The sequence below is a fragment of the Sebastes fasciatus genome, chromosome 4 (genome assembly GCF_043250625.1).
Source record: "Sebastes fasciatus isolate fSebFas1 chromosome 4, fSebFas1.pri, whole genome shotgun sequence".
Taxonomy (NCBI): domain Eukaryota; kingdom Metazoa; phylum Chordata; class Actinopteri; order Perciformes; family Sebastidae; genus Sebastes; species Sebastes fasciatus.
The window spans coordinates 19,055,986-19,070,475 of record NC_133798.1 but is presented as its reverse complement, the minus strand read 5'-3'; the positions used below and the strand labels follow the sequence as shown (position 1 = coordinate 19,070,475).

General features: G+C 38.6%; 2 protein-coding genes across 5 annotated transcripts; both read right to left on the bottom strand.

The window, feature by feature from the left end:
- Positions 1-3,284: 3,284 nt before the first annotated feature.
- cox5aa (cytochrome c oxidase subunit 5Aa) lies at positions 3,285-9,200 on the bottom strand. 4 transcript variants are annotated; one of them, XM_074632491.1, is made up of 5 exons: positions 9,031-9,200; positions 7,170-7,286; positions 4,037-4,158; positions 3,793-3,910; positions 3,285-3,328 (listed from the first exon to the last, which is right to left on the bottom strand). In XM_074632491.1, the coding sequence occupies exons 1-4, from the start codon at positions 9,101-9,103 to the stop codon at positions 3,797-3,799; spliced, it is 426 nt and encodes a 141-aa protein (XP_074488592.1). In that variant the 5' UTR covers positions 9,104-9,200; the 3' UTR covers positions 3,285-3,328; positions 3,793-3,796. The 4 variants fall into 4 exon arrangements, with proteins under 4 accessions (XP_074488592.1, XP_074488590.1, XP_074488591.1 ...); XM_074632489.1 differs by having other exon boundaries at positions 3,285-3,708; positions 9,031-9,199; XM_074632490.1 differs by having other exon boundaries at positions 3,285-3,700; positions 9,031-9,199.
- A 3,474-nt stretch (positions 9,201-12,674) lies between these two features.
- On the bottom strand, positions 12,675-14,408 carry LOC141767074 (ribonuclease P protein subunit p25-like protein). The gene has a single exon (XM_074634321.1). It carries the CDS (start codon positions 14,111-14,113, stop codon positions 13,433-13,435), a length of 681 nt encoding a protein of 226 aa, XP_074490422.1. The 5' UTR covers positions 14,114-14,408; the 3' UTR covers positions 12,675-13,432.
- Between the last annotated feature and the right edge of the window lie 82 nt (positions 14,409-14,490).

The window sequence follows — 14,490 nt, the reverse complement described above, 5'->3', positions numbered from 1 at the left end:
GATCCCGATCCGGTAGATTTATACGTGTAAAAAGTTACACAGTCCCTTTAAGTACATTTAACAGACAGTGTGTAAAAGAGGCTGGCAGAGGTCATCTGTCGGCGGTATACTGCAGATCTAATAGCTTGAATTCCCCCAAAATAATATATTTATAGAGCACTTTTCATATCAAGAGCTCAAAGTGCTTTACAAAAGAAAAGAAAAGTGCAACACATTCAAACAAGGGGACAACAACAGGACAGTAGAGCTATGCTAAAATAGTGAAATTTAAAAACAAAGACCATTAAAGCTGCAGTGGGTAGAAATGGAGCAAACATGATTAAAAAAATATATATTTTTTTATATAAAACGGTCACTATATACTGACAGTAGTGCATGAGATAGGTAATCTGAAAAAAAGCATGTGCCTCTGTGTCCTCCGCTGTCCTCTGGTGCTCCTAATGACATCTGCAAAATTTCACACACCGGAAGAAAACAACCAATCGTAGTCGAGCTGGAGCCTGCCGTCTCTGAGCAGCTGTCAATCCCTCGCAAATATGAATCAATATACTGCAATGCCTATTTCTCACATAAAATGTTTTCAGAAACATCTTGTAGTGTACTGTTTATTATAAAGTTTGTGACCCGGTAGCCATGTTGAGATCGCCCACCAACCAGAGCACAGCCAATAGGAAGGCTCTCTCTCTGAAATGACCTGTGATTGGCCAAAGTCTCCCGTCACGGGCTAGATTATTTAAATCCTGAAAACAGAGCCATGAGGTGGTGCAGAAGTCTAGGTATCTCTCAGAACACTTGAATTACAATATGCTGAAAGGTTATTAAACTGATTGCAGCTCCTACCTGGGGACTGAAATGTTTTTTCTGCCTCAGAATGGTTTGATTTTATTCATGAGGATTATATCTGACAGATTATAGACCACTCAGTCCTTTTTAACTGCTGAAATTCCTTTAAAGGACCATTACAACTCATAAAATACAGTTTTCACCTGCCAAAAACTGATTGCAGCTCCTATCGTGTGACTGAAAGATTTTTTCTGTCTCAGAATGGTTTGATTTCAATTATGAGGATTATATTTGACAGATTATAGACCACTCAATCCCTTTTACCAGCTGAAATTCCTTTAAAGGACCATTACAACTCATAAAATTCAGTTTTAACCTGCCAAAAACTCATTGCAGCTCCTACCTTGTGACTGAAAGGGGTTCTCTGTCTCAGAATGGTTTGATTTCATTCATGAAGATTATATCTGACATTGTAGACCACTCAGTCCTTTCTAACTGCTGAAATTCCTTTAAAGGACCATTACAACCCATAACGTACAGTTATGGTAAAATCTATTCTAAAAGATTCTGGGAGCCAATGGAGCGTAGCTAAAACCGTCAATGGTTCATCTTTATTTCCTGTATTCATGGTGGCATAAACAAATAGATGTATGTGTTGCAGTCAGATCAACTTTGCCACTCAGTAGGCCACTAACTGAATAGACATATGGCTCTTGACTTTTGCTTGTCTACAAAACCAATTTCAACTGCTATTTGGCACCTTGATGAACATCTCATGCACTTCTATTTTGAACAGCCCAATACTATATGTAACACATTATACTGGAAATCTAGGTTATATTGACTCCAACCCCTCTATAAAAAGCCAGAGGCATATGCTGTTGACATGACCAGATTGATTACAGGATAAGAAGTCAAGAATAGGGCTGCACAATTAATAGACATTTTTATCACAATCGCAATATTGCCTACTGCAACTTTCAAATCGCAGGAAGCACAATATTTATTAAAGGCAAATTGTGTCAAAATACCATTTTAAGTTAAATATTGTGGTGCTGCAGAGATGTACTGAACTACACATCATATTCTACGGACTTAAGAAAACATCTTTGTTTGATACAGATCCCTGCTAAAATCCCACCATAATAATTTTAATGTTTTTCAATGAAAATGAGAATAATGATCCAAAAATGATCATACCCTCTAATATCGCAAATCATTTCGCAATTGCAATATCAGTCAAAATAATTGCAATTACATCAATCCATCCATTATCTGTAACTGCTAATCCTATTAAGTGTTGCAGGGGGGCTGGAACTGATACCAGCTGACATTGGGCGAAGGCGGTGTACACCGTGGACAGGTCGCCAGACTATCACTGGAGAGACACACACATAGAGACAGACAACCATTCACGCTCACATTCACATCTACGGGCAATTTAGAGTCAACAATCAACCTAACCTGCATGTCTTTGGACTGTGGGAGGAAGCCCGAGAACCCGGAGAAAACCCACGCTAACACGGGGAGAACATGCAAACTCCACACAGACGGGCCCCAAACCGGGTTTGAACCTGCAACCCTCTTTAATTGCAATTATATATTTTTTCAAATTGGGTAACCCTGGTCAAGAATTAAATTCTCACGCACGCAAGCACACACACACACACACACAGTGTATTCATTGACTTGGAAAGGGAAATTTCAAGAATACAAAATCTAAACCAATTCCTCTCAAATAATATCTACTTTTTTTTTCAGTGACCTTGTAGCAGATGCAGAACGGTGACTAATTCAATTAACAAGTATGATCAGTTACTCTTTATTTCTCCTGTTAAACCACAGGTTTGCTTGGTTGGTACAGATTTATGAATCTCAGGCAGTATAAGAGATGTTGAAATTGGCAAAAAAAAGCTTGTTTTATCAAGTAATTGTGTTCTCGCTTTTCTTAAGCATGTCAAAGGATACCAAAAATTACATTAGGTATACCAGTCGCATTTAAGTACCTTTGACTTGTTAAAACCCTTTAAACTCCACTGCACTACAGTTTTTACAGTTTTAGCTGATAATAATTGCAAAGATTGCAGTGATGAAAAGAGCACTGAAATAATTTACTCAACTCAGGTTATTTTAACTCAAAGAATATCTTACCATCGAGTACATTTTTGTTTTTAAAGAGAATACAATTGTGCACATTTCAAAATGGTACAACTACACACAAGCCAATTGAAATTTTTTTACTGACACATTGGAGGTATTTTATGCTCATCCCAATAAGGGTGGCGTGCATGGTAATTATAAGCATAACATAATAATATTAAAACAATCTAATATTCTCTGTATAATACCGCTTGTAAAAATACAGAAAAGTCCATGGACTGTAAAATTGCCTTCTGTCCCAATCTTTAATAGAAACAAAACTTCAAAATCAATTTAAGTTGTCATATTTCGTATCCATTCGAGCAATATTCCAGTTATGTGTTGATAACAACATTACACCATTTGCAATTTGAACATGTTTATTTTACAAGCACATACATTCTCCCTGAAATGAAAACAGATGAAATATAGATTGAATACAGTAAAATGATTTTTACATTCATGTGAAAACGCTGCTCCCTGGTGGCAAAAAGTGACTCTCACAAGAATGTCCTCACACACACTCAGTCAACATGCACCATACAAGTGAGGCTCTGCTCTCAGTTAAAGCAACTTGTAATGAATTGAGTGTATTGTTTCAATAACTACTTAAAATATCCCAAAATACTTTTGACATTCAAAGATAAACTTTCCTTTATTAGGTTCATTGATATTTTACAAGTAAAAGAACTTCATAAAGGCCAAATTAAATATCACACGTATTATATGAGGCAAACAGTTAAGCACAAGGGTTCTGTGTCCTGGGGATATCCACCGTCTTTAGATCTGAAACGAAACAAACAACATGTCTGTTAGGTTGCCCTCTTATGAGAAACAACACATGACTGATCAGAGTATATTAATACCTACTCATCTACACTTTGTCAATGCCGAGCTCTTCGGGTGTAGGGATGGCAAGCTCGTCTAATGTTGGCCGCAGCTCTTGGATCAGATACGGGTAGATCTCTTTATGAGGGCCGGCTTTATCCTGAGGAAAAGACAGATGGTGAAACCCATTAATCATTAACTTATGACTATCAACAAGCAAAGATGCTGGTAGGCAACATTCTCCAAATTATTACCAAGCTCAGAAAGATCCCTTTCTCTCTCTCACCTTCACAGCTTCCAAAATCCGGATGGCGCTGGCCAAGTCGTTTAACCTCCGACAGGCTCTCAGTGCTGCCTCGAGAATCTTTGGCTCAGGTACCAGATCGTAACCAATCAATGTGTTCATCCCTGAAAGAAGGAATTATATCTGTTAAATTGGAGAAATGAGACAGAAATAAACACTTTCACTATAAGCTGCATTTCGGCTGTTGCTCAAAAGGAAAAGGTACGCAATGTTTAGATGAGGCATTAATAATTCAATGTCAACATTATGAATGAAGCTTCAAACTATTCGGTAGGCTACAGCCCTACGAGCCACACACACAATACTATTTTGAATTTGACAAACGCCGAAATTGGGTATACAAGTTTGAGTTACAAGTTGAGCATACAAATGTTTTCAAGGCAAAACTGCAACACCAACCACATTTGCAAAACTACTTCCTGTATATGTTTTAGTGTAATGTTCAACCACTATGACTGCCTAGAGGAATCATTTCTGATCTTATCATTTCTCACCTGATAATGAGTCTTTCCCTATTTCGCTTTCTTTCCTGCAACTCAAATCATCTCTTCTGTTGTGCTTTTCTCTCTTCACACCAAAAATAGCCCTGCATTGAAAGAATGTGTGATGCTTCAGGTACCACTGAGATGATGAAATACGATCCAGGAAGTCCGGGGTCAGTAACAGATTAACGTGTCTGAAGGCTTATCAGACGCCAAAACACTGCAGAGCTGTTTATAATACTCTCTGATAGGACTTTATTACTCTGGAAAGCCGTTACGGTGTAAATCATTTTATCACAATAGTGAGGTAAACAGTAGAAATGCAGCATTCATGTTACGAAATAATTACCAGACATGTGAGCTTGCGCATATTTTTCACACAGTGCTGTTTTCTGTGGTTGTGTTTGCTATGGTCAGACATCAAACAGCATTTGGTACCGACCAAAGGGTGTCTGCAGCATAAAGTATTGAAAACTGTCAGTCAAGTATCCTAAGCCTGCTCGGATTGGTACCGCTCTTTCTTATTCTTTTATCACAGTTTCAGATTTGAATAATGATTTTGCTGATTTTAGAGTATATTTTATCTACACAAAGTTCTTGTACAGCTACTTGTCAAACACTTTACATTTGAGAAGTTTGGATTCTTTTGTTAAATGAAAAAGAGGTTTTGTAGAAAAACATGTATGTTCCTCAAAACGAGTTATTGAAAATGTGTTGTTTGGGAATCTATTCTGAAACGAATTAGCACTAGCATTGAAAATAGAGCTGCAAAAATTAATCGATTGTCCAATAATAAATGAATCACTAACTATTTTAATAATTGACGATTAATCGGTTTGAGTAAAAAAAATATTAATAATTGTCAAAATTCTCTGCTTCCAGCTTGTTTAATGTGAATATTATTGTTATTATTTTTTTTACTCCTCTCTGACAGTAAACCAAATATCTGAATTGTGTAGAAAACAAAACATTTGAGGACGTCATCTTTGGCTTTGGGAAACACTGATCGACATTTTCACCATTTTATAGACCAAACTAATCGATTAATCGAAAAAATTATTTATTTATTTATTAATCAACAATGAAAATAATTGTTTGTTGCAGCCCTAATTGAAAACATTCCAATTATAACTGGCCCTAGTATTAAATGTACATGGGGGCTGTTGCTCCCATTCAAATATACAGAGACAAGTTATCATGGCAACACTGGTTGCATTTACAGACAGATCAGTTATGTCATTGTGGAAATCAAATTTGCATAATTATTAAACCATAAATGTTTAATGTTTATATTTTAGTAATGTTACTACAATAAAGTTTACTGTGTACTTTATTAAAGTAATATCTAGTGAATAAACGAAAACTCAAACTATTTCATCACTAATGCTCTCATCCTGTAATCTAATATTGTCAAAGCAGTCATCCTCACAGATCAGACCAAATCTTTACTAGTTGACAACTCTCTATTGACTCAGTCAATATTTTATTATCGCCAAATCTTAGCTTTGACCTACTAAACTAACTGAACTGAAAACAACTTCCTCATTCTAACCCCTGTAATAACTGTTGGACACTATGTATTGAGTTAGGGCTGCACAATTTATCGAATATTAATCGTCATCACGACTGTGGCTTCCCACAAATACATGAATATGATATACTGCGATGTTGACGTTTAAAATGCGTTCTCCACTCATAGAAAACCGTGCTGCTATCAAATCAAGCCTTTCCTAAAATAACTGAGATGTTTTGGCTTCAGTTTTGGGGAGCTTTCATGCTTCTGCATGTGCACCCTACAGCGACAGTCTGTGAAAAACTTTCCTGAATGTTGCGGCTGCAGTCCAGAGTAGAAGAGTAATACACTGTATATTACTTGTTTTAACATAGAGCAGACGGACAAAACGAAAACGCTCTTAATTCAGGTGAAGAAGAACCTTATTTTAAGTCCTAAATTAATGCTAAATTTGTCAAGAATGTGGTACAATGCGAACATGAGAACAGTGTTCTGTTAATTTAATTTAGGGTAAAAGGCTTTGGTACAATTTTATTTTGCTTCTAGGAGATGCTCTGTGAATAAGGACTAGTCTTATTTTGATGCAAAGATGTGTACATTAGCAGGAATGTAGTACAGCATGTAGGTGAAATCAGTGCTCTGTTTATTTAAAGGCAGGGTTGACGATGTTATCCAGTAAACACTATTTGTACAAGTTTACTGGAAAAAGGAAGAGAAAACTCAGCCAAAAGTAGCACTGCTGCAATTACTTGTCATGAGGTAGCATTGTTGAGTTGAGGTCCTCTCTCCGCTCTGTGTCTGTGTCTGTGAAGTAGCTACGATGCGCATGTGTGTGGGGGCCGTTGCCTTGGAAGGAGCCCCGAGGGGAGGGGGGGGGTAGAGGGGGGGTTTAGACGGAGCTCCTGAGGCGATGCTACTTTCAAATTATGCTTTCCAACATCATCGACCCTATCTTTAAATGGGAAAGTGTAATAAAAATATTTTGTCACTAAAATCAATGAATAATCATGATAAATAATCGTGATCTCAATATTGATCAAAAATAATTGTGATTATCATTCTGTCCATAAATCTGTCTCAGATTGATGTGATTCAGTTTCACGGTCATATACAAACATACCTTTTCTCAGCTCCCATGCGTCAATGTCTTGCTTGTTGAAATAGGTGATCCAGCGGGCATCAAACTCCTCATCGGTCTCTTGCTTTCCATGTGAGTAACACCTTGAGGCCAAAAGAGCTGCACGAAGAAAAAACAGTTCTAAGTTAGACAACCTAATCACCAACAAAATAAAGCTTATAGTGACACCTAGAGTCGTGTAATGTAGAAGGGTAATACAGTTAAGGGTATGCATACAGAGTGACGTTGGATAAGGACACATAATGTCTAACCATTGTTAGACATTATGTGTCCTTATCCAACGTCACTCTGTATGCAGTTGGATCAATGCCAAACGTCCTGGCATGACCTGCCTATACTGCACGTACCAGCCTGAACACACTCTGACATTCAGGACATTTCTATTAATGCTATAGTTACAATATAGATAGATACAAAGTATATGATGATGACCCCTAGAGCTACTATGGAAGAGTTGCAGTCTTATTATTATTTATTTATTTATTTATGCATTTCTTTTTTTTGTTCCTTGAATTATTTTCTACCCCCTCTTTTATTTTTGTTATTATATTATTATTTTTTATAATTTAAGTTATCTTTCCTATCCGATGGCGCCTTGTATGTTAGAAGTATTGAGTTTAGATTACAATGCCTTAATGTTTGTAAATTAATTTTCTTCAATAAAAAAATAAATAAAAAAAATATATAAATATCCTCCTGAGACCCAGCCCATCGACATGTGTCCTCTGTAGTGGACATTTTGTTACTCTTACTCGTTTGACCTACTCTATCAACCCCTGGTGTATCGTAAAGAGGACATATAGGCTTCCCAGTGATATGGCATGTGTGTTTGTTTTCAATTTGAATGTATTCTTGGTTTAATATCACTCTACAGCCATAATCTGTTCTTTTTTTTCCCAGTCTTTCCACACTGAAATAGTCCTGTAGTCCACTATACAGTGGACAATAAAAATAAAGTTTAACAAGCCTAAATTGTTAAGATTTTCTTTTAACCCTAAATAGGAAGGAAATCACAAACAAAAGTAATTGGAAGACACTTTTTTTAACTCGGTTCCCAGGAGGATATAGCAAAGTTTTCGCTAAAACATCATAAACATCGTGTTTTCCTGTACTGTGAACCAAACCATACCCTGATGACCCTGAGGTTTATGCACCAAATATCTGGAACAAGCTCCCAGAAACCTGCAGGACCAACTCCAACTCTGATTTTCAACTTTCCTGTTTGCTGCTGCTGCCTTTTAATGATCTTATATACTGCACTAGAGCTATTACTCTTGTGTTATACTCTATTTTAGCTTCTATCCTATAGCTTTTATTTTTATTTAATTTTCTAATATTTAATGTTTTTATTGTTTTATAACTGTTTTAATTATGTCTTAATGTTCTTGAATGTTTATGTAAAGCACTTTGAATTGCCCTTTTGCTGAAATGTGCTCTACAAATAAAGCCTTCTTGCATTGATGGTCTTGAACACACTGGAGAGCAGCTGGCTGAGCACACCCAGCTGTAGCTACTGTTAGTCAACCTAACCTTAGTCAACTAGCCTAGTGAGCATGTTAGCAGCTAGGCCTCAGATTGAGCCTCACCAGCTGGGTCATGACAAGGACACAGGCTGCTGACAGCTGAACACACTCACCGCTATGTGGGTAATAGCAGCATTGAACACAAGTCTACATGATTTGAGTGAAACATTAACACGTGTGACAGTGCGGGCTGTATTTATTTATAGATACACCTGCTAAGCTAATAGCAGCTAACTAGCCATGTTAGCCGACAGACACACATGACTTCACGTGATAGTTTCAAAAGCTACAACAGATATCATCCAGAGGTGAACACATACCTCGACAGGCTGGCTGTGTGCGGGTTAAACTCCGGACCCCGGAGACTGAGAGTCGGACGGCTGCTCTGAACATGATGGTGACAGCCAGCTACAGACCTGGGGAGAGATACTGACTGAAGGAGGAAGAAGCTGGAGATCAGTAGATCAGCCGGTCACGTAGACGGAGACGTTCTGCGCATGCGCGAAGTCATGCAGCTCATTCTGTCTGTATTGTTGACCCTCTGACTTTGACCCATAAGTAATACAGTAAAAAGTGCCAAGCCTTTTTATGTTTTTTTTATGTTTTTATTCTAAGAAGAGTTGTCCCCAATGGAATCAGGATCATGTTCATATTTATATTTTTATTTATTAATTTTTTTGGGTTGGTTACGACGTTCCATTAAAGGGACTATTTGTAACTTTCAGAAATGCTTCTTAACAGCGACACCTGTGGCCGTGAAATCAACGAAAGTCAGCGTCGGGCTCGCGCTTGCTCGCTCTCAATATACCTGAACGAGCATCGCTCAAAACAGTGAGGCGACACACGTCAGCTAAAACCACAACATCACTCTATATTTCAGCTGCTTGGCAGTAATGTTAGCTGACCAGACGAAGGTCTCTGCCTAAGTGCAGGCTGAGGCAGCGGGGCTCTGCAGCGTGTCTCCCTGCTCTCTCCGCCCGCAGCCGGAGAGAGCAGAGGAGACACAGGCACCCGGTCGGTAACGAGAAGACAACGTAAATCTCTGTAGAGCTCCGTCATTCCACAAGACACGGAAAACCTCTGTTGGTCTGGAGGAGCTGCAGCAGTTATTTCTGCACAAACGTCCCCTGTGCATTCACTAGATATTCTCAGAGCTAAACTAACTCTTCTGCAGTGTGGAGTGAGCACGCGTTCACGTCTAGAGGTGGAGCGAGCTGAGCTGTCTGAGTGAAGGCGAGCAGGCAGAGGAGGAGGGTACAGCGGCTACACGCGAATGCGCATATGCGAGCGCGCATGTGTGCCGACCGGCTACATTTATACGCTTACAAAGTTACAAATAGTCCCTTTAAAGCGACTGTTTGTAAGAATCAGAAATGCTTGTTGAGGTGACACACGTCAGCTAAAACCACAATATCACTCTATATTTCAGCTGCTTGGCAGTAATATTAGCTGACCAGACAAAGATCTCTCCATGAATCACTGCTGATCCTAGTGTTGGCTTTTCTTGCTTCCGCCTCCCGACCGCGGTCGGAGGGAACAGGAAAGACAACGGCACCCGGTCAGAGACGATAACGTTTCTCACAGTAAAAGTGCATAGCCTTTTTATGATTTTTTTCTGTCTTTATTTTAAGAAGACTTGTCCCAAATGGGATCAGGATCATGTTCATATTTATATTTGTATTTATCCATTTGTTTGGGTTGGTTACAACGTTCCATTAAGGGAACTGGTCAGTATTTTGAGCTGAGTTAAAAAATTCCCTTTAATTTTCCCTTATTAAAGGAATCACCTGTAGACTTAAAGGCATCATAAAACAGGACTCATGAAACCATAATAAGACAAAATAGAAATAAATAACTTAATGAGTGCCTAACTAATAACATTGAACTCAATTAGCATTCCAACTAGAAATAAAATAGAAAAACATAAATAAAACCAATACTTACTTGACGGGTGTATTCCTGATTTGATTAAACCTGAAAGAAAGAATAAGTGATATTTTCCAAGGAAAGCATTTTGTTTTGTTTTGGTTTGTTTTTTTTTCTTTTGGGTGCTAATGCATTTGAAATATGGGGAGAATAGATCTGTATCTTTACCTTTCAAATGTAACTGTCGTCCATGTCTTGTTTCACCTCTGTTGCCCGATACACATTTCTCCTGAGCGACTTAGAACTTCTGATACCTTGTCCACATTGATTATTTATTCTTCTCCTAATTCTACTTCTGGATGTTACACATGCATTATTATTCTCACAGAAAAGGTCAGTAATCATGGGATATATTTTAGTGGGATGCTATAAAAAGCTCCAAGCACTTTAAAATACAATGGAGCTGCTATAAAACACCATGCCAAAATGCAAATAGACCGAATTAATATCATTATGGCACACTTTGAATTATGTGTTCAAAAATGTGCTGTACACCCTCAGCAGATTTGTGCTGCATATTTGTGATTGTATATTTGTTGTAGTCTATTTCTATTGTGGGATACAGTATATCCTGACCTGGAGCATTATTTGTGGGAGGTTCATGTTTACAATTATGTTTGGATGATGTTTATGTTTATGTGTATGTTTGGATGATGCTGGTGTATTGTGCTGTTAATTCAATTCAATTCAATTCAATTCAATTTATTTTTGTATAGCGTCAAATCACAACAGAAGTTATCTCAAGACGCTTTATATATGGAGCAGGTCTTAGACCGTATGGTGGGCTAACATGCCCTGAGGTTTGATTTGATAGTTTGTAAATTGATGTGTCTGAATAATCCCATGAGGGATGCGTTATGTAAATGACCAGACAAGAAAATAAATTATATATTCATTCATTCATTCATTCATTCATTCATTCATTCATTCATTCATTCCCTCACCTATGACCCCACTAATAAGTAGCTGTACCACACAGGTTCCTGAGGCAATATCAGATATTTTGATAAGTGTTGCCTATAGACTATATTCTGTCAGGATGAGAATGAGAGAATGGGGGTTAAATAGTCTCAAAACTTGTGGTGTTGATACTATTATTTTTTTATTTCCCCATGCTGCATTTCAGTATAACAAAGAAAAAATGGTTAATGTTTTGGAGGACAGATTGTAACTCACAAACACTAATTAACTTGGATTAAAATGACTGCTGACAATATACAGGTGGTAATGTACATATGTACATAATGTTTGTTTTTCTATACAATTCCTGGTTTAGAAGTTTAAACTGCTTCAATTCCATAAAGGAATTTTATTAAAATAAAATATGTGTATAAACACTCGAAACATCAAAGTTGAAATGCATATTTCATTTATTTCATTGATGTTACATCCGTAAAAAGGGACAGCATCATTATGAAAAGAAATTCTAAATAAAAACTACTAATGTAACTATTTATATTACTGCTAATCATCGTTTAAACATACATTACTTCTCATAACAAAGCGTTGCAAAAGACATATTTAAATTTCATCATGCACATTTTTTGCTGCAAATCATTCAAAGTATCACCTTTATTTATTCTCACTGAAGATGTATACTGATGTAATATCGTAGATTATGAATGTGTTTTGTTTTGGCTATCAGAGACAGTTTGTCCACTTTAGTGGCGGAATACCTTAAACAGTAAAATATAAAAGTTGAAATTCAGAAATATTTAATATTTTAGGCAAACATGATGCTGCTAAGAATACATGATAAAATAACCCTAATATGATAATTTTCTGATCTTTCACATGATGTAGTCAGACTTTCATGGAGATGTTTCTAGGGCTGTCCTGAACCAAAGACATTCTTAGTCGATACCCATATGATTTTGATGACTAACCGATTAGTTGATTTAAAGGTACAGTGTGTAGGATTTGGCGGCATCTAGTGGTGTGTTTGCAGATTGCAACCAACTAAGTACCTCTCCTCTCACTCGTCCCTTTCAAGACTGCGGCTGGCAGTATCACGGTTTTGCACTCTGTGGCTCACGTTACCGCAGTTTCACAAGCGTGTCGGAGAACTAGTGACCTTCAGGTAACGTAATAATGTAAAAGTCTCTCTCTAGAGCCAGTGTTTGGTTTGTCCGTTCTAGGCTACTGTAGAAACATGGCGGAGCAACATGGCGGACTCCATGAAGAGGACCCGCTCCCTATGTAGATATGAAGAGCTCATTCTAAGCTAGTGAAAACACAACGATTCCTAGTTTCAGTTGTTTATACACTAATGAAAACATAGTTATGAACATTATATTAAATTTCTTTCTCCAGGTTCTCCGGCTTCCTCCCACAGTCCTAAGACATGCAGGTTAGGTTAATTGTTAACTCTAAATTTCCCCATAGGTGTGAATGTGAGCGTGCATGGTTGTCTGTCTCTATGTGCCAGCCCTGTGATAGTCTGGTGACGTGTCCAAGGTGTACCCCGCCTTCGCCCAATGTCAGCTGGGATCGGCTACAGCCCCCCGCGACCCCGAATGGTATACGCGGTTACAGATAATGAATGAATGAATGAATATTCAATTTATGCCATTAGATCCCCCGAAATGTTAGACACTGTTCCTTTAATTGACAGATATGTAAAACTGAGTTTCTCCACAAAGAATCACACAAAAGCACAACTTTAAATCTTGTGTTTACCAGAGATGTGCTCATAAGTTTCTTGGAAATAAGTAATTCAGCATGAAAAACGCATAAAAATGACAAAAGAAATCTTAGTCAACTAAAATCCAAACAACCGATTAGTCGACTAATCGACTACGAGGGGTCAGCCCTCGGAGAACACACACTCCAGTCATCCAGACAGACTCTCTTGGCGGTGTGTTGTGAGGTCGGACTGTGAGCCGACCTGATCAGAGCTCTACGTTTCTCTGCGTCCTCTGTGGGAACACTGGGGGTTTGGGGAGGTTGGTACCCAGGCTCCTGGGGATCCAGAGGGTCTTTAGAGAGCAGGATGCAGATGGCAGGGACCGTCCTCTGCACGGTTATACCTGGTGCTCCCTGCTGTGGACTCTCCCATACCTCATTCACTGTCTTGTAGTAGAGCTTGGACACCTGGTGGAGCTCACCCACTTTACGTTTCAAGATCTCCACACAGGTGATGGTCTTGGTGACTCCTCTACCTGAGCCGGTGAAGACCACCTGTCTCAGTGATGTCCCATCTTTTCCCTCCCCTTGCATGCGAGCAGTTGCAAACCGCAGCAAATTGCGGATCTTGCTTCCTTCTTTCACTCGCATGTGCAGGGTGTCTGCTGCCAGGCCGGGGATCGGGTAGGGGTCACTGTCCTCTGTGCGACTGACTCTTCGGAAGTTGCTCTGGCCAAGTTTTGGAGGCAAAGACAAAGATGAGACATCAGGGTCGAATGAAGCAGACTGCAGTTCCAACACAGTGCTGCTCGTAGCATTTGAACTCTTCATCTGACCCCTGGGTTCAGTCATTGTTTAAAAAGCAGTGATGCTGTTTCTGAGTCTGCAGCCTCGGATTTTTTGCATACCTCCCCTGAGATCGGAAACACGTTTCTTGTTCATTTAGTATAAGAAACTAAAAACTGATCAGCTCTGTAATCCAAACTTGTGACTCATCCCGCTCTTCTTTCTGTCCTCTGTCCACACTGCATTTCCATGTTGTCTTCTGAGCACTGAGATGACAGCCAGCAGTATATGAAGAGGGTATTTCTTCCTCTAATCCCATTGACGTGAAGGAAAAGATGTCCTTGCTCTATTCAGCACTGAGGACAGCTGATGCCAACAAACACATATGAGGCTCAGAGAGAGACATGTAGAGTGGGACATGAGGCTCTTAAAGGCACATGCAA